Raw genomic sequence first — 23,791 nt, 5'->3', positions numbered from 1 at the left:
GTGTGAGCCTGATCCAGCCCTGACTTATGATGTATACTTTAATAAAAGTAATCTTTTACCCCAACCCAAACCCTTACTCTAACTCCATTATGCTTTTTGTTTATGTTCATTGATAGATGAGTAGGCAAGTCCTAATAAGACGAGTGGTTAATTCCCAATAAATGCTGGTAACCTGCTGGCAACACCTCCTGCATCCTGTGCAGGCCGGCCGGATGCCAAAGAAACCAGGAACGAAATCTCCCTCACAAGATAAACTTTGCAATATCTTAAATAACTCTGATGGCTACAGCTTGAAATGGGACAGTCAATGGGGCCACTTAAGTGGCGGCAGCGCCTCCCCCACCATTCAGGCGAGATTGTGGTGGTGCAGCTCGGCCCAAAGCACCGTGTGCCGCCGTCCATTGTGTGGCCGCGCCCTTTGTCCGCACAGCTTACACCGAGGCTGCACCTTAGCTACCGCAGTTCAAGCGTAAACCCACTTTTGTGCCAAACAATATATAGTGCTGCCTGTGAGCCACTAAATCCCACAACCAGCTGAGTCCTATGGAGTCAAAGATAATGCCAATTTATTTGCAGTGTGTGGCTCCCCCCGCCCCCCCCCCCGAACCGATTCAAATTAAGCCGTAAACATGTGACGATGGAATTAGCACATTTAGCGAGGCCCTTTCCCACATCCCATTTTGCGGCAGTGCGCTGATCCCTGCAAACGGGACGCGGGTGCAATTTTAATGACTGGCGCCGGTTTTGAAGTCCACATGAAAAAAGCAGCACTCGCCGTTTGTGGCGGCGCCTGATACGGAGCCCGCGCCGGCTGTGATTGGCGACGGCGACGGCCGCGTCTCCCCGATACCATCGGTGTCATTTTCCTCTCCACGATAAGGCGCCTCGCTGACAAGGCCCGATTAGGGGCAAAAAAATTATTATTACGATGTCTTTCATCCAGCAGGGGCTTAGCGATAAACAGCTCACCCTTGGGTAGATTTAGGAAGTACATAATGTTATACCCCATAAATACACTTTAAAAATAAAATAAAAATTGTCAACTACTTACAGTCTATTAAAATACTATACAAACTATATTTTCATAGAACAACTACATTTATACGCTTTTCTACTTATAGCACGGAAACAGAAACAATATCTATTAATTACTGGAAATATTTTCCAATGTGCAATTTACTTATATATTTGTAACTACAAAAATCAAGCGGTGAAACATTTCACTCTCAAATAATCACAGCACCATAAGGCAAACAATGGTCAAATAATATAGTATCAAATTAAAAATAAACTAAAACTGAAAACAATGCTACATCTTAAGGAAATCTGCTTTCACTGAGCACCCTAAGAGCAGGAAAAGGAAGGGGGGGGTATGAATAATAACCTAGAAGAAGCCGGTAACACAGCGTCAAACAGGAAAAAGTAAATATAATGACTAATCACTAAAATAAGAAAAATAAACATGTAAAGCCAACTAAAGGTGGAATCATGAATGATGAATGAAATAAATATGTATATGCAAAACATCCTTCAATCATGATTTTCCTCTGATGAGAAAAAGTATTCTACCTGACTTCTGAATTTAAAAATGACAAATTGGAGAATGTTCAAATACTATTCATAGTAATAAAAAACCAAACCTCTCTGGTTTAACCTCAAGACCGGCAGAATTCAGTCAGTTAGGGTTAGACTTGATTTAATAAATCATGTTTAATCTTTATTTGAGTCTTTGCCTGTCCAGGGAAAACAGAAGGACTGCCTGGTCAATCTTGTTAAATTTATACTAAGGACCATGTCCTACATAAATACTGCTTAGCTAAGTTCACATATTTCACACTGCACCAAATAAATATTTCAATAGGCTGTCAATATAAACAACAAAACAGTCACTTCTGGATAAAGTGCTAAAAAACTTTAAGAAAAAGAAGAATTCTTTTTTGAGTAGATTCAGCATATTCTGGTTGTGTGTGTGTGAGTGCGTGCATGTGTCTGTGTTTGTGTGTGCGTGTGTCTGTGTGTGTGTGTGTGTCTGTGTGTGTGCGTGTGTGTGCGTGTGTCTGTGTGTGTGCGTGTGTTACAAACAACGCTTAATGCTCTGATAAAGGTTCTCCCACCTATTGTATGCACACACTGACAGCACAAATTACATTAAAAATTAAAAGTAAATAAAAAGTAGGATATACGTACGCTATTTAGAATTTGTATGCATTTACTGTATATGAATTAAATATTATTGGATATATAAATGTTGCAGGCGACACGGCTGCCTTATCGTTCATGCTTATGATCGGCCCTCGCTGATCTGCCTGTCGGAGAATGAAAGGCGCTCCCAAAACGGGCTGCTCTCGGCGAGAGGGACGGGGTGGAGAAGGAGAGTGCGGGGGGGCGGGCGGCGCAGGGACACTCCAGCACCCATGGACTCCCGCAGTAAGCTTCAAAGGCATCGCGGCTTCAAACGCAGCACCCCCCCGCATCACCGGCATATTTATTTATTTCCACGGCGGCCTGCTCCGCTTCCTGGCAGAAGCACGCTGAGGACGCCAGCCCGCGGAGGCTCTCCTTTAAACGGCTGACAAATCAAGCCAGTGAGAAACAGAGCCATGTAGCCTTTAATACGGCCCTCACATCATCATAGGGGCGCGCCGCGCTCCCCGGCCACCAGCGGGCCACCAGCGGGCCACCAGCGGGCCACCAGCGGGCCACGGATCCGTCGCTGGTTTCAGCCGTTTATTAGCAGAGAAAGGGCCCCTCGACAGCCCCCGCTCCCACCACCGTCCCCCTGATTGACAAGGTATAATCAGCTTATCGGCCCTAATAAGAGCAGCAGCCTGCAGAGTTCCCCTCTACCTGGCCCTTGGTGAACTTTGGACAGCTGTGGCCCCGGGGCCCAGACTGCGATGCTCGGCGCTTATCTAAAACACTGCAATCACTTCCTAATGACTGACTTCATTTGGCCATCGATTCAGATGAGGGCTTGGGGGGCCGTGTGGCTGGGCACTGAAAGGCGTGTGAGCTGTCCCATCCTGGTGTAGTGATGTTCGTAATTAAGGTAACCGGCCATGGGAAACCAGGACCACTGACTTGGCACTCCGACTGTCCGACAGCGGACATGGAGGATTTCCACGTTTACATTCCACCATGCAGTGACAAACGGTCTGTTTGAAGACAGGGCCCGCAAGTAGAACAGCCCGAGTTTGGCCTGCAGGGAGGCCGAACGGCCCTCACGTGGCTCCTCACGCTGCGCCCACATGAAAGACTCCTGGCCTTTGAAAGGGAGAAACCTAGGGAACGAGTTTGGTTGGACGACACCAGGTGTTTGTCAATTGGCTTATCAAGGGATACCTTTTCATTGCACTCAGTAAATGAATTATGTTAAGGTCAAGTGCTGGCAATCGCGGTCGGCAGCCTTTAGCACATGCCCACACAACTGGACAGGGGTCAGGGAACTGCTTTAGGGACATCTGAGTAAAAAGAACAGGGTTTTGATAAACGATGTGATACTGGTATGACACAGACAACTCAAACTAGCAATCAAACCATGGGTTGGTTAGTGAAATTCAGGGATGCAGAATGGGCAGGAGGCAGACGGCCAGGAGTATCATTAGGGTGCCATCTCTCACCCCCACGTGCTCAGTGCGGACGTCACAAATGAAACCAGAAAGCTGCTAAGTGCAGATGCCTTATGTCTTTCATGTTTTAATTCAGATGCTAATGCTAGCACGTTTAACTAATGTTACACCAATTTTATTATGCACCCATAATTCAAGATCTTAGATCGGAATTTAATTAAAACTTAATGGTGCACTAAGCAGGTCCCATGTAGCTGGCCGATACAAAGTGCCAGTGCTAATGAAGCTACATGCTTTATTTATGAGACAAACAGCACCCAGGGGTTGGTATACATGCGCAGAGCAGAACGCCACGTCCATTTCAGCTGTTTTTAAATCCTTCAGATGCAACAGTGCCCAGTGCAGCACTGCATGTGAGGCCTAGGAATAAATAACCCGAATAAGCAGAAAGAAACCATGCAGGGTAAAGCAGCCTTCAGTATCATCAGGCCATAAGGGTGAACGCAGACACAGTGAAAAGCCGTGCATGTCATAAGGGTGAACGCAGACACAGTGAAAAGCTGTGCATGTCATAAGGGTGAACGCAGACACAGTGAAAAGCTGTGCATGTCATAAGGGTGAACGCAGACACAGTGAAAAGCTGTGCATGTCATAAGGGTGAACGCAGACACAGTGAAAAGCCGTGCATGTCATAAGGGTGAACGCAGACACAGTGAAAAGCCGTGCATGTCAAAAGGGTGAACGCAGACACAGTGAAAAGCCGTGCATGTCATAAGGGTGAACGCAGACACAGTGAAAAGCTGTGTATATCATAAGGGTGAATGCAGACACAGAAAAAACTCTTTCCAATATGCACCTACGTGAAAAAGTTACAGCTGTCATACCCATTTCTGACACTATAAACTGTTAATCATTTCAGCAATGGCCACAGATATGGTTTCTCAGAATCACATCATTAAGAACAACCGATGTCTAATATATGTGAACCCGGGGGCACGAAACTCATAATTACCAGTTACAAAAAGCAGTTAGAAAGAGCAAGCGAGAGTGCAAAAATCAGTATCATTCAATAGCACATTTAAATTGCTACATGTTTACACTTAATTACAAGGAATGCACGCTGGCTTAGACTTTACAATATATTGTGAATTAAGACTAATACGGAAATATGCACCCTGAATATTGAGAAAACCAGCAGCAGTAGCAGAAGCACACTGACCAACCAGGTGTTAACAGACAAACAGATGCGGCACTAAAGTCTGTTTCCTAACGTCACTACCAGGTGAATGAGGGACGTCACCACTGACACGATAGTGGAGGGGACAGCGAACTGTGGGACGAGCAAAGAAAGCAAGCTCCCCCTGATCGATATCCTAAGATGGACTTAGCTGTGGGAGACAGGTGACAGGCATGCCGAATAAACAGGGCTTCTGTTTTCAATGAGTCAATGGAAACAGAATGTGTGTGACTCTATGTGTGTTACAGAGAAGGAGAGCAAGTGTGTTACGGGAGGGACAGTGAGTGCATTACAGAGGGGGGAGAGCGAGTGCGTTACGGAGGGGGAATGGCGAATACGTTACAGAGGGGGGAGAGCCAGTGCATCTCAAAGGTGGAGAATCATTGCATTACAGAGGAGGAGAGTCTGTGTGTTACAGAAGGGAAAGTTACTGCTTATGAATTAAAAAAAAATAACCTCTGCATTTGACAGTGTGTACTGCAGTGATTCATCTTTGCATCAACGTGAGATTAGTGAGTGTCAAAAAGAGGGTCATGTGTGCAGATTGGCTGCAATGTCACATTAACAGCAGGATTACCTGTGCAATGCAGGACTACTGGTGAGACTGGGAGCATATAAAAAAAAATATAGGAGCATACATGAGCCCCGGATGGCTGAATATCAGGGAATGGCTGAATATCAGGCAATGAAATACCTGACGTAGAACTTCTATATTCTTACTCGACTCTTTTTCTGGTGTGTGTTTAAAAAAAAAATAAATTCTGCACTACTCAATGGAGTTCTCAGAGATAGTATTCATAGCTTGGGTCCTTATTGAGCTAGAATCGGAAATTCATTGCAGAGTCTCAAAGCACTTATGCAAGTTGCTCTGGCTAAGGGCCTCTGCCAAATCCTGTAAATGTAAATGAATGCAAACTGCATTTCTGAATATGTGAGTTGTACTTACAGCATAAGACAAAGGTGGTCAGTGGTCTGTGGTCGGTGCCCCCCCCCCCCAGTTTAATTAGGGCAGTTACAGAGCAGTGGTGGCTTTGGGACACGTACTTGTAATTGTAAGATTGAAGGTTCAAATCCCCGTCCAGCAAGGTACCACTGAGGTACCCTGAGCAAGGTACCGCCCCCAAGCACTGCACCCCGGGCGCTGAATTAGCTGCCCCCTGCTATGTCACATTGTCACATATGGGTTAAATGCAGAGAACACAATTCGTTGTTGTGCACTGTGTACTGTGGTGTGTCAGCAGTGACAATCACTAAATTAATAGAAATTAACTAAATTAAAATTATGACGTGGCGTCTTACCAGCTGCCATTAAAATGAAAATGAATAAACTTTCTCAATCTGCAGCAGAAGCAGCTAAGAGAGGCTGACAGAGAGAATGAGCTTTCATACACAGGAGGAAGACAGTGCTTCTTGATGCAGTGACAGAGAGAATGAGCTTTCATACACAGGAGGAAGGCAGTGCTTCTTGATGCAGTGACAGAGAGAATGAGCTTTCATACACAGGAGGGAAGGCAGTGCTCCTTGATGCAGTGACAGAGAGAATGAGCTTTCATACACAGGAGGAAGACAGTGCTTCTTGATGCAGTGACAGAGAGAATGAGCTTTCATACACAGGAGGAAGGCAGTGCTTCTTGATGCAGTGACAGAGAGGATGAGCTTTCATACACAGGAGGAAGGCAGTGCTTCTTGATGCAGTGATAGAGAGAATGAGCTTTCATACACAGTAGGAAGGCAGTGCTCCTTGATGCAGTGATAGAGTGAGAAGTAACCTTCACCCCTGTGAAATTCCGAAGAAGTGGTTTTGGCAATTGCTGCTAAAATGCTTTTTAAACAGCATTTTTAATCCCTGTGATTGCCCCCAGCACCCCCCCCCCCCACCTCACACCCATTCCCGCCCCCTGTCCCCTCCCCTCACGCCCATCCCCATCCAATGGCCCCACCCCTCGTCCCTGTTCCCCATGCACATCCTTCACTAAACACCCACATCTCCTGCCTCTGGCCCGGTACCCTGCCCATCCCCCACCCCTAGCCCCACCCCTTGACCCCACATTCTGTCCATCTCCTGTTTGCATTATCCAGGCCTCCCCTGTCCCCGCCCCTCACCTTCTACCCATCCCCCTCCCCTGTCCCCGCCCCTCACCTTCTGCCCATCGCCTCCCCCTGGCCCCGCCCCTCACCTTCCACCCATCCCCTCCCCTGTCCCCGCCCCTCACCTTCTACCCATCCCCCTCCCCTGTCCCCACCCCTCACCTTCTACCCATCCCCCTCCCCTGTCCCCGCCCCTCACCTTCCACCCATCCCCTCCCCTGTCCCCGCCCCTCACCTTCTACCCATCCCCCTCCCCTGTCCCCGCCCCTCACCTTCTGCCCATCGCCTCCCCCTGGCCCCGCCCCTCACCTTCCACCCATCCCCTCCCCTGTCCCCGCCCCTCACCTTCTACCCATCCCCCTCCCCTGTCCCCACCCCTCACCTTCTACCCATCCCCCTCCCCTGTCCCCGCCCCTCACCTTCCACCCATCCCCTCCCCTGGCCCCGCCCCTCACCTTCCGCCCATCGCCTCCCCCTGGCCCCGCCCCTCACCTTCTACCCATCCCCCTCCCCTGTCCCCGCCCCTCACCTTCTGCCCATCGCCTCCCCCTGGCCCCGCCCCTCACCTTCCACCCATCCCCCTCCCCTGTCCCCGCCCCTCACCTTCTACCCATCCCCTCCCCTGTCCCCGCCCCTCACCTTCCACCCATCCCCTCCCCTAGACCCGCCCCTCACCTTCCACCCATCCCCTCCCCTGGCCCCGCCCCTCACCTTCCACCCATCCCCTCCCCTGGCCCCACCCCTTGCCCCTGTTCCCCATGCACATCCCTCACTCCACAAACTCCCGCCTCTTTTACCCATTCCTGTTCCCCACCCTCTGACCCCGCCCCAGGCCCTGCGCCCATCCCCCCTGCTTTGATGTGATGCTGGAAATGTCAGCAGCCTAAGGGCTGGCGGCCTCGCCAGACGCCTGCTTACCTGTCTCCACAGCGATCTGGTAGCCCGCCTCCAGCCGGCGTGATGACCTTTCCAGCCGCTCTGTGTTGTCCAGCAGATGTGCTCTCTGTAACAAATGGAGGAAAATGGGGAAGAAAGACAGTAAACAATAACAGAGACAGATGGTCAAACATAAAAGTCATGTCACCTAAACACACCCCTTACATATATGCGAAATATATACAAACAGAGCGAGCGAGCGAGAGGGACGGAGGGAGGGAGGGAGGAAGCTGTCGGCATGAGCCTCTCCAAGGTCCACTGGCTGCTGTCCCCAAATCCTGAACTACTTCCCCGCTCAGCCATAAATGTCAAAGGCCGCATGTGAACCACGACTCAGAGCCCTTATTGGAGCTTGGCTCTGCTTTATAGGTGCTCTCAGCTGCTGGAACTCATTATTTCACATTTAGTGTCCAGGGCAAAGTTGATAGAGGGAGGATGAGTTAATTGAGGTGTAATAAATGATAATTTGCTGCTTTCATGCAAAATAATCTAGCAGCGTGATAGCTACAAAAAAGATGTTAAAAAAACTCTCAGGAAGCCACTGATTAAAACCACATCACTAAGGGAAAAATGCTGCCATTTCAACATAGCAGATGTTGTGGACTCTGGCCTGATAGGGGGCGCTGTGTCTGTGCCTCTGCGTCCTAGAGACTCCAAGGCAGTTGCCTTACTCACAACTTGTCATAAGGTATTAAAAAAGGGTAGGGGGCGGGCGGCTCCACAGACAGCTGTTCGGCTTTGGCCATCACACTGATGATGACCAAGATGACCGTACATATGAACCGAAAGGTCCAGCCAAAAGTACTGCCTGCTTTGCTCAGTATGAGCCGCCCAGGTCACCGGGCCGCAGAGCAGACAGCTCGGACCTGCGGGCTGCCCGGCACCGCAGTGCCCCGCTGCACACACCAGCACCTCGCAAAAATGAACTTTCTGAAGAAAATTTAATCTCCACTTTTTTCCGCTCTCCACCTAAGGGGAGGAAAAAAGAACTGAATCTGCCGTTCTAGTAAAGCTGTCAAAATATGTACAAACTAATCACTCGAAGAAAAAAAGCGAAAGACGACATATTCCACTTCTCAAAGTTTGACAATGAAAAAGGGGAAAAAATTCATCCTCTGAACTTTTTTTCCTGCCGCACGCCGTTGACAGATGTCATTTAAAATTGCAGAAATACTTTTTAATAGTTTAAAGGGGGGGGGGGGGATGGAGCCGGTGCTTCCTAATGAGCCCCAATGGATCGCTGGAGACGGAGGTGCCGTATTGACACGCACACTTAAGCTAGCACACCTAGCCCAGGATGCCGCAGTGCCTCGGAGGAGCGGCGGCCGGGGACACTGACAGAGCGCGGCGTTCCCTCATCTTCAAAGAGCTCCACTGATTAGTATGTTATCATTACCATTCGAAACGTGATTTCCCTATTCCCTCCCGGCAAAGGTGACACGTCTCAGGGAGGCGGCCAGCAGGCTCTCGCAGGGAAAGCCACTTCAAAGCCGTTTCTCCAATCTCTCTCTCGCTCGCTCTCTCTCTCTCTTTCACTGTCTTCTTTTTTTTTTTTAAACAGAGGAGGGGGTAGGAGGAGACGGGGGAGTGTTTGACGATGGCAGTGGTAGAGCGAGGAGGATCATTAAAACAATGCACAGTGGTCGGCATGGAAAGCCCAACAACATTACAGCAGGACCAATCCCAGCAGACATATGCTGGGAGTGTGAGAGTGTGTGTGGGGGGGGGATCAGTCTTATGAGGACTATTTATAAAGCTGCAATGTCTAAACTGCAAAGGAAGACAAAGACACTGTTTACAGATGAGTCTGCCTCCCCCAGTCATGGGGATGGCACTGCCAGGGGAAAGGGCTTTGTCAAATCGATAGATGGAAAACAGTCATTTCATTCATTCATAACATTCTGAAATGGAGGCTCAGAGCAAAGCGTAAAACTCATTTCTGTTTTTTAATGCACTGCATAACTTAGAGCAGAGTGCAAAACTCACTTTCGTTTATTGGGGGCACTGCATAACTGAGTGCAGTAAAAAAAAAAGTAATTTCTGTTTTTTAATGCACTGCATAACAGCGCAGTGCAAAGGTCATTTTTGTTTTTTAATGCGCTGCATAACAGCGCAGTGCAAAAGTAATTTCTGTTTTTTACTACACTGCATAGCAGAGTAATGCACAGAACCCATTTTAATTTTAGTGCACTGCTCAACGGAGTAGAACGCAAAACTCATTTCAGTTTTTATTTTTTATAACCGAGTTGCAGGGCACTGGGTGAATCTAGTGATTTTTATGACAGTATTAAACCTCAAAGCACTGCTTAGAAATGTTTTTGTCTCAAGATACATATATTTTTTTCTTGTTTTATTACTCTACAATCATATAACAGTGACTGAGCGCCACCAGAGCCTGTGGGAGCCGTACAGAGATCATGTGGCAGGAATCTATGCGTATAACAGGAACTAAAGGTCAGTACTGTAAAAGGCGGGGTCAAACTGCCAATCTTTATCACATGACTGCCAATTTCTAACCCTAACTGACATAAATGTGACAACCATGTCAGAACAGCATGTGCATGCATGGCAGCCACTCCTCTTTTTGTGAACCGTAACCTGAAGGAGCTAAAGGGAACGTTCTGCTGTTGTTTTTTAGCAGGGAACACTAAGTCACCAGAAGCGCACGGTATACGGGCGCTTCAGTATCAAAGAGAGCGTCGCTCACATTCAGCACTTTCAAAAGGGCCGATGCTTCCTTATTATTTCAATAAGGACGAGCGTCAAACTGAATAATAAGGACAGCTCTTCATCACCGCCATGTGATCTTTTCCCAGTTTGTTTGGGAGTTGTAAGATGAGAAATTACAAGTGTCAAACAGCAGTGAATGCAGATGCTAAATATTTAAACATGTTTCTCAGCGATGGAAAAGTATAGTTTTTAAACAGAGCTTAGTATGAATAAGCTGTATGGTCTTTGATTAAAACCCTGAAATGGAAACCGCTTGGTTATAAAAAAAAAAAGGGTGAAATGAAACAGCATCATAATTGGCTGCTGCTAACGGGAAAACGCTTTGCAGGTGAGGTGGGGAGAGTCCCCGCAGCTTCAAACACATCCCATCTGCTCTGACTGTCAATGCAGCGGCTAGGAAATAAGAACACAAACAGGGAAACACGAGGGGAGGGCAGCGACGTGCTCGGCACTGCGAGGTCTGCGTGGCCCTGTGACGGGAGGAGACAGGAAGGGGAAGTGACACAGCGGCTCAGAGGCCCTTTGCTAAGCCGCGAAGCGTAGCATCCATGCCTTTACACAAACACTCAGCCTGACAAATATCATATTACAGTGATGCAGTGCTTCCTTTTCAGTACTTAATCAAACGAGGAGTAGAGCAGAAAGGAAGACCCTTAAAAGAGTGCCCAGTGCCACTTTCTGCTGTGCTGCAAGGCATCAGTGACTGCCTGCATTCAGAAGCTTTACTAATGGGGAAATGGACAGCTTTCTCTGCATCTCAATCTAACAGGAACCTTACCAGCTGTTACTGCTGTCCAGTCCTGCACACACCATCGGGGGAGGGGGGGGCACTTGGCCAGCAGGGGAGGTGAGAGGGGGCAAAGACAGGCCTGGGGTACCTCAGCTAGAGACACAGTGCACTGGCCAGCAGGATGGGGGGGGCGAAGACAGGCCTAGAGCTCCTCATAATGCATTGGAGGGAATCAGGGAGTGAGAGAGGTACAGTGGAAGCACTTACCTCCTCACGCAACTTTATCAGCTGACAAGGGAAGCGAGCGCAGAGAGAGAAAGAGGGAAAGGGGGAGATAAAAAGCAAAGACATGGCAGCAGAGAGATCAGTCATGCGGCAGGGTACAGAATTAACCTTGACGATTTATCTGTTTGCATGTTTAGCATTTAGAAATCACAGACAAACACATTAAACGAAGCTAAACACAGATTCATGCGGAGTTTTGAACAAACAAAGATCAACTTCTTCGCTGTCACATTAAACAAAGACGGAGGGGCTGGATCTCTCCCGGCTGCATCTAAAGTATCATCATCAAGGAGGAAATCAAAATCAGAGTCACATCACAACACTCGATATGGCAAAGAAGAAAAGGGAGAATCCCCACGAACGGCAGCGAAGGCGGCAGCGGGAGCGAGAGCAGGCCGATCAGCCCAGTGTGCCGCGCATGGCGGCCGTGCTCCCCCCCCCCCGTCAGGCTATGCTCACACACCTCCGACAATCACACAGCACGCACATGCACGCATTCTAAACATCATTATACAGAGACAGCTACAAGACGACTATGACGCAAAAGATTTGTATGTGAATCATAAATTAACTATGGCTATAGTAGGACTGTCACTACTGATGGTGTTAATAATCTTGTAATCTATTGATTAATCTGGAGAAAAACTGAGGGTGCCACTTTACAATAAGGCTCCCTCTTGCCACTTGCAAATGGCAGTAACTCATTAATAAAAATAACTTTAAATAAAAAGTTAAATACATTAAAATAACATTTTAAATCTATTACTAATTTACAAGCCAATTAATAACCAGAGTATAAACCATTCATAAACTCTTTATATGGGTAGCCTTATTGTAAAGTGGCATATCATATAATAATAAATGTTTATTGCAATTAGCAGGCGGCAGAAACCAGCCGTGAAAGGGGCAGTAGCTGAGGGCTACACGTATACGGTCCGTTTAGTTCCTTCCAGTTTACAGAAGTTGCTTTTTTTGATAGCGGAAAGCAGTGGTGTAAGGTGCGCACGCACCCCCTGTCACGAAAACATTTTTGTATGTGAAATCCGGAAATATTTATATTTAAGAAATGTCTTCCCCATCATCGTGAACTTCCGTGAGTCTTTAAAATGCCGCGATCGTGATTAGGAGTCCTTACTTATTTATTGATACATCTTGCGACAGTTAGTAACGATTCGTTGCTGTTTCACACAGGTGACAACTAACTATTCCTATGAAATATAAGGAAGTAAAACGCACACAGTAAATTGAAAATACGGTAGACTGATGGTCTATTTCAACATCATTCTGAAGTTTTCAGCAATAAAATCACTACAATCACAACGCATTAGCTAAAATATCAGAGGTTATGAAAATCATTTAAAACATATACAGTTTATTGTGGAAAACCTGTTCTGAAGAAACGGTGGGTGCACTGGGAACTAGGAGGCGAAAGGCCAAAAACACACGGTATGAACCGCCACTGGTGGAAGGAAACCAGAGGATGCGGAGTGAACCCACGCAGACGCAGAGCGAACCTGCAAACTCCAGACACATAAAGCTGCCCCACTATGCCGCTCTGACAGCTGTGATGTCGATATCTCATCACAAGGGCTGATCCGAGACCAGTAAGCTGCACGAAAACATTTTACTGTCTCAGGAAACAAACCTATTAGCAAGCTTTGCAGTTTTAATGATGGTCCATTTTCGGCATTTCAGCGCGAGCAGTGTGCATCATAATCACTGTGGAGCTGCTGTTGGACTCACTGGTAAACAGTGTGGTGCATTTGTGAGAAATGTAACAGAAACGAGAAGAGAGAGAAGCGAACAAGAGGAGGTTACGAAAAGACATGTCAGTCCTGCTTTGTGTCTGCAGGAGCAAATCACGGCAGCACCACCAACATACTTCACAGATTCTCTTGGTAGATAATTTCTTTTTGGCTATAGTTAATTTTCAGTTCCAAAATATCGCAAAAAATTAACATACTTTTAAAATTGTAAGTCTTTTACAATATCGTTCAGCACTACTCGAGACATACAATGTTAATTATATATATATATATAGTTATTATGTACTCTATTATGTACGATGACGCGGCTAATCGTTTTAGCGGCGATTAATTTATCATAATGGGATCTTAGAAAGCAAAATGATTTACGTCAAAGTGATGACAAAGATAGGCTATGCTACACCGAGAGGCTAAATGGCAAATATCTATGACTAACTTCGCATTACCGGCTGAGTCCGTCAAACTCGAATGTCTTCTTTTAAGATGTATTTGCATTGAAGTTGTTCTGTGGTGATATTTTACGTTCTGCTTTGCAATGCTGACAGACGAATGCATTCGCATCCACTTTTAACATGAAGTGCTTCCACAGAACTGATGCTTTCCCTGTTTGTTTGGACCCTCATCCATTATGTCCCGTCTTCCTTCCGCCAAATTTTAATCGATGTTTTTTAATAATCGAGTAATCATGGCAGCTCTGGCATACAGGCATATATATTTACTACGTATACTATAGTGTGTGTAAAAAATAATCAAACCGTGATTAGTTATTTTATTGTTTATTTTGAGTGAAAAAAACAAATCAGTTAAATTCATTTAATGAAATTGGTTACATATCAAAGCAGCCAGTTAACAGCACTTCCTTGCGATAAATGATCTTTGCTTTTTTAAAGATTAAATACAAACGGTAGTTCAGTGACAAAGAGATAGTATAATGACTAGTTTATTTAATGCCAAGTTCATTGTTCATTTAGAGAAGCAGGCAGAGGCATCATCCTCAGCACCACATGCAGAAAGATGGCCGCATTTTGCAAGAGGGAAGAAGAACAAGTTTGTTAATTTGTCAGTGGTTGCAGGTGATTTTTTAATCTCCATTTCTTCTGAGAGATTAAAGGTTAGCAGATCTGAGGCAAGCCTGCAGGCCATCATCATCTCCACTTCTCATCTTTTTCTCTGCTGTTTGGTCATTCTCAATTTTTCTACTTTTATAATTCGCTAATGTATCAGAAAGAGGCAGGGCTTGGATCATAAATTATAAACCGGATTCCAGACAAAAGGAGAGCAAAATTAATGCTAAAATGTTAGCGTGGCAGAGGACGACTCTGCAGCGCCGCATTTGTGACCCTGTGGACGACGCCCAAAGAGCAGCCTGGACTGAAGATGCTAAAGACTGATTAAAGTGATTATAAATTAATGCTAAAATGTTAGCATAGGCTGCGGACGACTCCCCCGCAGCTCCACTTACTACCCTACAGACCAGTCCAAACAAAGCAGCCCAGACTGCAGGTGTCAAGGAGTTATCAGGTTGAACTGTCATCTGTGATTCGTTTTTAGTGACAACAGGACATGAGATGCAGCCGAGCTGGGGAACAGTCACCGAGTCACATGGAGCCACAGACAGAACTCAGCCCACACATACTGGCCCTGAAATCCCTGAGATGTCTATGGGTAACGGAAGCTGAGCCACGCCTATGAAAGAAATGCACCACTGGGATGCCAGTGAGAGGCTTGTTCACAGTCAGCAGTGTTCAGGCCACAGGCAGCAAGGGGACCAGATGGAGTCTTACTATGACAGACAGGCGACGGGGAGATGGAAATCAGCAGCACCTCATATGAAAGGAAACCAAAAGGTGGGACACTAGTGGCTCCGTTTGACTGAATTAATGTGCTACTGACCACAGAAAGTCGCGATCAAGGCTGATCATTCAAAAATGTTCAATGATACCAATTAATGTCCAGCAGCTACGGCACTGCAGCAAACTGCTGGTCTCAGACCGACAGGCACAGACCCAGGAAAAGAGGAGCAGCTTCTCACCAAAAACGCAGCACTTTGCTGATGGAAACTGCCTTTTATTTTTCAGGTCATCACCCCCCACGTTAGCTGCATTATTTAAAAGGGCCAAAGTTTAAGACTACACTACAGATGTGGCTATTTAGAGCTTGTGGGGGCCCAGCCCTGCCCGGGACGTTCACCGGGGTCCACACCACTCTCAATAGCAACCAAACAAAACTGTCTCTATCTTATTTGTGCTGCTTGGCTGAGCACAAGCCCTCATGGAGTATCTGCGGAAAAGCATATGAGGGGCTTTGTGCTGCTCTCTTTGGAAGACCTTCCTCTCTGTATAGTTACAAATCCGCTCATATGAATAATAGGTGCACTGCAATAGCTGCTCTAGACACAAAGTGTAATGTTCATGAAACTTTATATTTTGCCTTTATTTACATCCATTAGATCCTTATAGCTAGCTGTATTTAAAAATACACAACTACAAATTTCAGTTTAATTCAAAACAGAATTTAATACAAATAATGATGGGTTTGCTTTGGAGCTTAACAACTCCAGTCCATGCCGGCTCAGACCAGCAGAATCTCTAGTGGCCGAGCCTTCTGCTGTGACTGCAATGGAAACTGTGCCGCAGAGCATCTGTGAGACAGATTGCGTCTGTGTGTGTGTGTGTGGGCTGTCTGTGTGTGTGGAGTGTGCGGTGTGTGTGTGTGTGGCAGGTGAAACCCTGGCCTGTGTGTGTGTGTGTGTGTGTGGCAGGTGAAACCCTGGCCTGCCTGCATCTGTGGGAAAGCCTGTGCGACGCTCGACCAGCACATTATTAAAAAAACGCGATAGCGACAATTCTGTCTCTGTCTGTGCACAGATAACGAATAAATGCCGAACTCTATTAAACTAGCCTTTGCACATTATCGCAGGACCAACACGCTATTTTCAGAACTTATGAAGGCTCCCTATATATTTAGTTATAAATCCTTGCCATGTAACGAAAAGATTTGTGTCTGGTAATGATCTGTTCAGCCAGGGCTATAGGAAACGATCCTGACCTCTTTCAGATCGTCAGGAATTAGATTGACCGACTCAGCCGTCCCCCAGTCCCCCGCCTTCTTTATATAGCCTCGTTTCGTTCCATTCCGAGAAGGAAAACACACTTCAGGTTTGCCATACGCCACACGCAGCTTGACCAAGTCTGTAAAATGTAAATGAGGCAAACGTGGAGCTGGAGATTTATTACTTCAGCCATGGAAAAGTAACGTCTTCACTGTCAAATATCTTCATTCTTAATGTGTTTCTGTGTGTATGTAAATATATACATACATGTAAACACATGTGGAGTGATGAGATATTGAAAGGGCAAACAGAATGTGTCACATAATTATAGTACCATTTTGTAAGGTTTATACACACAAAGACATATATACATATATACACACAGATATACACATACACACACACACATATGTACGTGTGTGTGTGTGTGTACACACATACGACAAAAATTAAAATGCAATTTTGGTTTGTTAAAAGTACAGAGGACTTTTGGTTGGTTGTGAGGACAGAGAAGCTGGAGAATTGCAACAGTGTCATCAAATGTAAAAGCTGATATATCAAAAGTAACACCAATCACAAATCTGCGCAGTGACAAATAAGGACACGTTCAATGACCTTTAAAAAGAGATGATGCATTTTAGGCATACTGCACGACTACATTAATTTTTTATTGAAATTCGCAATGACAAACTATGTATTCAAATAAAACCAAGCTACTGAGCTAAAGCTACACAATTATAACAGAATACATTTTTTTCTTTATTTAATAACTGCTACACAAATACTGTGAATGATTAAATCTTTTGAAAAGTAATTCTAAGAAACATGTTAAAAAAAACACAATTTTTCTTGTATGAGTGCTCGTGCGCCCACACACATGTACCTACTTGTGCACACAGCGATGCTTTATAAGGAACAAACACTAATGATATAAAATTAATGTCTTTGTGTCTTCTAGCTTTTCTTGTGTTTTCTGTGGCAGTTCTGACAACAAGCCAACCTCAAGTTTCACATAAATAAAGCTGACAATGACATTTTATTTTATTTATTTTTTGCATGGCTAATTTGGATGGAATATGCACATCAATTACACTCGCTAGCTAACAGTATACATATGTTTGTAAGATGAGCTGTGTGGAGGTCATTATTGAAATGGTAATAGGGAGGATAAAAAAAAAAAAAAGACAACTTTGCAGGACAATGGCTGATGGTGAACGAGAGTGCGCTTGCCGAGTTCCCACCGTAACCAGGACACATCGCGGCACCGGAGAAAGGGCAGCAGGCAGGAGGAGCCGCATGCTCCGGCTCACAGCAGCCGCGCATGTGAATGGCACATGAAGCAAGTCTCTGCTTGAAGCACCACACCATTGAGAAGCAGCACTTCATAAAACCCACGCTGCAATCACGTGTCATACCTCTCAGCCATCACAATCAATACATTGTAATTTAATGCTCAATTTTAATTAGACGTTTCATTGCGATTAACATGTCAGTCTGATTTAGAAAGCACATGTGTTTGTCATTTTACCTTCTGCAGGTAGCTTTCAGGTGTTAGATACGCGTCTCCCCGCATTGCACTGGTAATAAGTAAGAGAGTCACGTGACTGGGCACAGACTAACGGCAGCGGGATAACAGCACAGATCCCCATCCAAAGCCTCAGCGTTGTTCTTGAGGGCGCCAAAAGACGACTGCCAAAAATTCAGTGCAATTACACAAAACACGACTTGGGAGGGGGGCAGCGTGCCCCCCCACGGTGGTCCACAGGGGCGGAGCCCATTCACACGGAGGCTTTGCATTGAGACTGTTGCTTCCGCTCCACTTGATGCCAATGGAACAGCGACGGCGAGCCCCCAAGCCCCGAGCCCCCGAGCCCCAGCCAGCCGCCCACTCGCCGGGGCCCTGCTGATTAGCACCCTACCTGGCTCTCGGAGGAGGCTCCCTCGCCCTCCAGCAGCTCGTTGCGAACCTCGTCACTGTAGGCGATGCGTGACCTTTTCTGGGGGGGGGCGACAACAAAAATAAGCGTCAGCATGGCTGTGCTGGACATAACTCACACTCACGCAGCACGAGGGCCCTCTACCGGAGGCCCAGCGGGACAGGGTGGCCGTGCGGCCGTGCCTCCATCCGCCTGTCCCTCCAAAATGAAAATAATCACAGAAAACCCCTTTTTCTACTAAATAAATAAAATGAGAAGAATAAGAAAAAAGGCAGAGAGACGTAGAAAATGTTCTGGTGAAATGTCAGTGATAAATGTGCACTCAGCCCTGTCTGTGCTGGCAGCTCAGTGCTGTCACGGCCCTGTGATAACGGGGATGTGAGCAGCACACGGAATAATTCATCACGCGCCGCTCGGAGACTGGTGTTCCGACACGCCACGGCTCTCCCTGCGCCCCTCGGAGCGCATAGAGGGGAGCGGCTGGAGGCGGAGCTCGCCACGCGCCGGGGAAGACTGCGGCTTTGGGGGTACCTTGTTTACAAACATACAGCCCCTTTGGTGAGAGGGAAGGCGAGGCCCTGCTCCCAGCACAGTCCCCCCACACGCCTCATGCAGGAGAGCTAACACGCGCTCCCTCTGCTCAGTCATATTTAGCGAATGGCAGAAGGGTTCATCTCCTCTCTCTGAATATACGCAGAAAGCAGACCACACCCCTGCCCGTCGGATGTGCTCTGCTCTGTTTGTAAACGCATTTGTATGCATGCATCTCTCAGCACAGGGCTCTTAGCTACAATTAACATGAGGAAACTAACCATTCGGTTTGTCCCCTGGAAACAGAGGGGCTTGGCGAGGGGTGGGAGAATACTGGTGCACACGCTCTCAGGCAGGACACAGCCCTGACACCCTGTGTAAGAGAGCGGCGGTGCACACGCTCTCAGGCAGGACACAGCCCTGACACCCTGTGTAAGAGAGCGGCGGTGCACACGCTCTCAGGCAGGACACAGCCCTGACACCCTGTGTAAGAGAGCGGCGGTGCACACGCTCTCAGGCAGGACACAGCCCTGACACCCTGTGTAAGAGAGCTGCGGTGCACACGCTCTCAGGCAGGACACAGCCCTGACACCCTGTGTAAGAGAGCGGCGGTGCACACGCTCTCAGGCAGGACACAGCCCTGACACCCTGTGTAAGAGAGCGGCGGTGCACACGCTCTCAGGCAGGACACAGCCCTGACACCCTGTGTAAGAGAGCGGCGGTGCACACGCTCTCAGGCAGGACACAGCCCTGACACCCTGTGTAAGAGAGCGGCGGTGCACACGCTCTCAGGCAGGACACAGCCCTGACACCCTGTGTAAGAGAGCGGCGGTGCACACGCTCTCAGGCAGGACACAGCCCTGACACCCTGTGTAAGAGAGCGGCGGTGCACACGCTCTGAGGCAGGACACAGCCCTGACACCCTGTGTAAGAGAGCGGCGGTGCACACGCTCTCAGGCAGGACACAGCCCTGACACCCTGTGTAAGAGAGCGCCGGTGCACACGCTCTCAGGCAGAACACAGCCCTGACACCCTGTGTAAGAGAGCTGCGGTGCACACGCTCTGAGGCAGGACACAGCCCTGACACCCTGTGTAAGAGAGCGGCGGTGCACACGCTCTCAGGCAGGACACAGCCCTGACACCCTGTGTAAGAGAGCGGCGGTGCACACGCTCTGAGGCAGGACACAGCCCTGACACCCTGTGTAAGAGAGCGGCGGTGCACACGCTCTGAGGCAGGACACAGCCCTGACACCCTGTGTAAGAGAGGCGGTGCACACGCTCTCAGGCAGGACACAGCCCTGACACCCTGTGTAAGAGAGAGGCGGTGCACACGCTCTCAGGTAGGACACAGCCCTGACACTCTGTGTAAGAGAGAGGCGGTGCACACGCTCTCAGGCAGGACACAGCCCTGACACCCTGTGTAAGAGAGCGCCGGTGCACACGCTCTCAGGCAGAACACAGCCCTGACACCCTGTGTAAGAGAGCTGCGGTGCACACGCTCTGAGGCAGGACACAGCCCTGACACCCTGTGTAAGAGAGAGGCGGTGCACACGCTCTGAGGCAGGACACAGCCCTGACACCCTGTGTAAGAGAGCGGCGGTGCACACGCTCTCAGGCAGGACACAGCCCTGACACCCTGTGTAAGAGAGCGGCGGTGCACACGCTCTGAGGCAGGACACAGCCCTGACACCCTGTGTAAGAGAGCGGCGGTGCACACGCTCTGAGGCAGGACACAGCCCTGACACCCTGTGTAAGAGAGCGCCGGTGCACACGCTCTCAGGCAGAACACAGCCCTAACACCCTGTGTAAGAGAGCGGCGGTGCACACGCTCTCAGGCAGGACACAGCCCTGACACCCTGTGTAAGAGAGCGGCGGTGCACACACTCTGAGGCAGGACACAGCCCTAACACCCTGTGCAAGACGCTCGCAGGAAAGCACCGAATATTACAATTAAAGCAAACAATATGTGCATGTGACAGAATTTATACTCAGTAATTTTGAGGTAAAAAGATCCAAAACTCATTTAAGTACAGAAGGTAAATATGTTCCATTTTGCTCTTTTAATATAAACAATGAAACAATAAAACAACACAAATAATATTCAAACATACTTTCTTCAAAAAGGCTAACTAAGCCATAATCTACACTGCAAATGACGAACTACCATCTAGAACTTTTGTTACAAAGAACAACGCACTCTGTTTATAAAGAATCTTAGTGTCTGGATAGACAAAGACAAACATGTACATTCTGTTGACGTAAAGAAAGACAAACTACACTGTTCAGCAGCCGCGTGTCACAATTCAGTCTGCTGTCCAGTAGTGCGCAGGGTTAGCAATGCTGCTTTTCCCGTAAATGAGACTTCAGGAAACACTTGATTTGAATCAACACCCTGGACAGAATCTTTCAATCTGAGAAGGTGCATGAGAGAGCTCAGAGCATGGCTTGCTTGCCAGTGTAATGTCACTCTGAATGATGCATAAAGACAGACAGACCAGAACACTGACTTTATCCTAAAAGTGGGAAGGATGACTGCTTCTCTCAGCCTAACCATGCACCATGTGCTGACAGTAGACCGCAGCCAGCCGCCAGTACGCAGCTCTGCTGTGGAAGTTAACGCTGCTCCCGACAAGGACCTGAGCTTGGAGGGCCCTCATAACGACAAGCTGACCAAGTCCGTACAGTAACGCTGCCACGGAAAGCACACGAAATGAATCAATGCAATTCATGGTAAATCCAATGGAAAAGTTTTAACAAAAATGTATTTGAACAACTTCATCCTTCTGCTTGTTTAGGGAAGGCGCAAGAGGTCTCAAATTAAGAGTGCGGAGAGGCACATGAAACCAGGCTGGGAGCACTTTGAATTTCAGAGAGAATGAGTACTCTCATAACTTACCTCACTGCCATGGAAGCGAAAACAGTTTTCTTATCCTTTTGAAAGGTCTTCCTTTTGTCACATTTTTTAATCTTGGGTGAGAAATTGCTTCTATTCCCGGAAGCACAAAAAAGTACAAAGATCTTTCCTAGCTTTATGCAAAATGGTCTGTCTGCCTTTTAAACAGACATATCTCATCAAACCGGGGACTGAGGTTTACATGTCAAATACAAATACACGTCAAACGCACACTTTCCTTTGCTGACAGGGATCAAAAGACTGCTCTATATTCCAGCATTAGTCTGTATATTACATATGTAAATCAACACTTCTGTCAAAACAAATAATACATACATAGACTTGCGCAAGACTTATTTGCAATATAGGTTCAAGTTAGAACAACAGATAGTTACACTTCATTAATCAAAAAAGTGGAAATTAAATTACTGATTATTCTTACCGAGTACTAATTTATCATTTATTACATTATTTCAACGAAAACTGACCAAAAGACAGATTTGTGGTTGTGTTTTCTCTGGGTCATAGGACCGTACTTGGAATGAAATGACACAACTGAGAATGTTAGGAGCAGCCTCCCCTCACAGAGGCGCCAGTAGGGGGCAGCAGCAGCACACTAGAGGAGCAGCCTCCCCTGACTGAGGCGCCAGTGGGGTGCAGCAGCAGCACGCTAGAGGAGCAGCCTCCCCTGACAGAGCTGCCAGTAGGGGGCAGCAGCAGCAACAGGCCGGAGGAGCAGCCTCCCCTGACTGAGGCGCCAGTAGGGGGCAGCAGCAGCAACAGGCCGGAGGAGCAGCCTCCCCTTACAGAGACGCCAGTAGGGGGCAGCAGCAGCACGCTAGAGGAGCAGCCTCCCCTGACAGAGCTGCCAGTAGGGGGCAGCAGCAGCACGCTAGAGGAGCAGCCTCCCCTGACAGAGCTGCCAGTAGGGGGCAGCAGCAGCAACAGGCCGGAGGAGCAGCCTCCCCTGACTGAGGCGCCAGTAGGGGGCAGCAGCAGCAACAGGCCAGAGGAGCAGCCTCCCCTTACAGAGGCGCCAGTAGGGGGCAGCAGCAGCAACAGGCCGGAGGAGCAGCCTCCCCTTACAGAGGCGCCAGTAGGGGGCAGCAGCAGCACGCTAGAGGAGCAGCCTCCCCTGACAGAGCTGCCAGTAGGGGGCAGCAGCAGTAACAGGCCGGAGGAGCAGCCTCCCCTGACTGAGGCGCCAGTAGGAGGCAGCAACAGCAGGCTAGAGAAGCACAGCTCATCTCTGCAGCGCTGACACAGTCGGCAGCTCCCACAGCAGGAATAATTAATCCCAATCAAGCGGCGCTGACTGCTCACTCTCCTGTCACGCAGGCGGCGGCAGTGCCGGAGCCAGCATGCACAAATAATTGTGCTAGCTCTGAAAACTACAAATATAAACAGTTCATTAAATTGCCCATAAAAGGCGTAAAATACCCAGGGGCAGGGTTTAATGAGACGGCCTGAAGTGACTGGGGTGCCAGTCTGCTTCTGCAGCCCTCCCCACCCCCAGCCCCCGCCACACGCAGCTGGCGGCTCGGCAAGCCCAACAGTAATTAACGACATTTAATTTACAAAGTGTGTTTCATTAAGAGTTTTGACCACAGGCACCAAACGGCCATTTCCCGTTTTCCGGTCAGCTAAAGTCGTGCTCCACGCAGCCCTTTACCAGCCTAGGAGTAAACAGCATGTCAACAAATGGCGCTTCAGGAAACATTTCATACTGCCTACATGCTTCTACATCAACATTGTGTGCCAGTAAAAGCACATGCATTCAGTGGCCACTATGTTAGGGACACCTACTTCGTACCAGCTAGGACTCCGTTTTGTCCCCAGAACCGCTGGAGGACAGACCAGTGCTGTGTTCAGAGACGCCTTCCTGCACACCGTTGCTATGCTGAGTAGTTATTTCTGCACTTCCTGTTGGCCTTAACGAGTCTGGCCATTCCCCTGTGACCTCTCTCAGTAATGTTATCAAACACAGAGCTTCAGCCAGTAGGACATTTTTATGTGCAAATCCAAGAAGGTGGCCAC

The 23,791-nt window shown here is 47.9% G+C and overlaps 1 protein-coding gene across 4 annotated transcripts in view; it reads right to left on the bottom strand.

Moving 5' to 3' along the window:
- vti1a (vesicle transport through interaction with t-SNAREs 1A) overlaps positions 1-23,791 on the bottom strand; it is a 105,319-nt gene that overhangs the window by 64,243 nt on the left and 17,285 nt on the right. For 2 of the 4 annotated variants that reach the window (XM_048986977.1, XM_048986975.1), the window contains exons 4-6: positions 18,313-18,390; positions 11,558-11,578; positions 7,813-7,897 (exon numbers count right to left, since the gene is read on the bottom strand). In XM_048986977.1, the coding sequence (XP_048842934.1) occupies positions 7,813-7,897; positions 11,558-11,578; positions 18,313-18,390 (184 nt within the window). The remainder of the gene's footprint in view (positions 1-7,812; positions 7,898-11,557; positions 11,579-18,312; positions 18,391-23,791) is intronic. The other 2 variants (XM_048986978.1, XM_048986976.1) reach the window with 1 other exon arrangement.

The sequence above is a fragment of the Brienomyrus brachyistius genome, chromosome 20, assembly GCF_023856365.1.
Source record: "Brienomyrus brachyistius isolate T26 chromosome 20, BBRACH_0.4, whole genome shotgun sequence".
Taxonomy (NCBI): domain Eukaryota; kingdom Metazoa; phylum Chordata; class Actinopteri; order Osteoglossiformes; family Mormyridae; genus Brienomyrus; species Brienomyrus brachyistius.
Note: the sequence above shows the minus strand (reverse complement) of the source record. Positions and strands in the feature narration are given on the sequence as shown.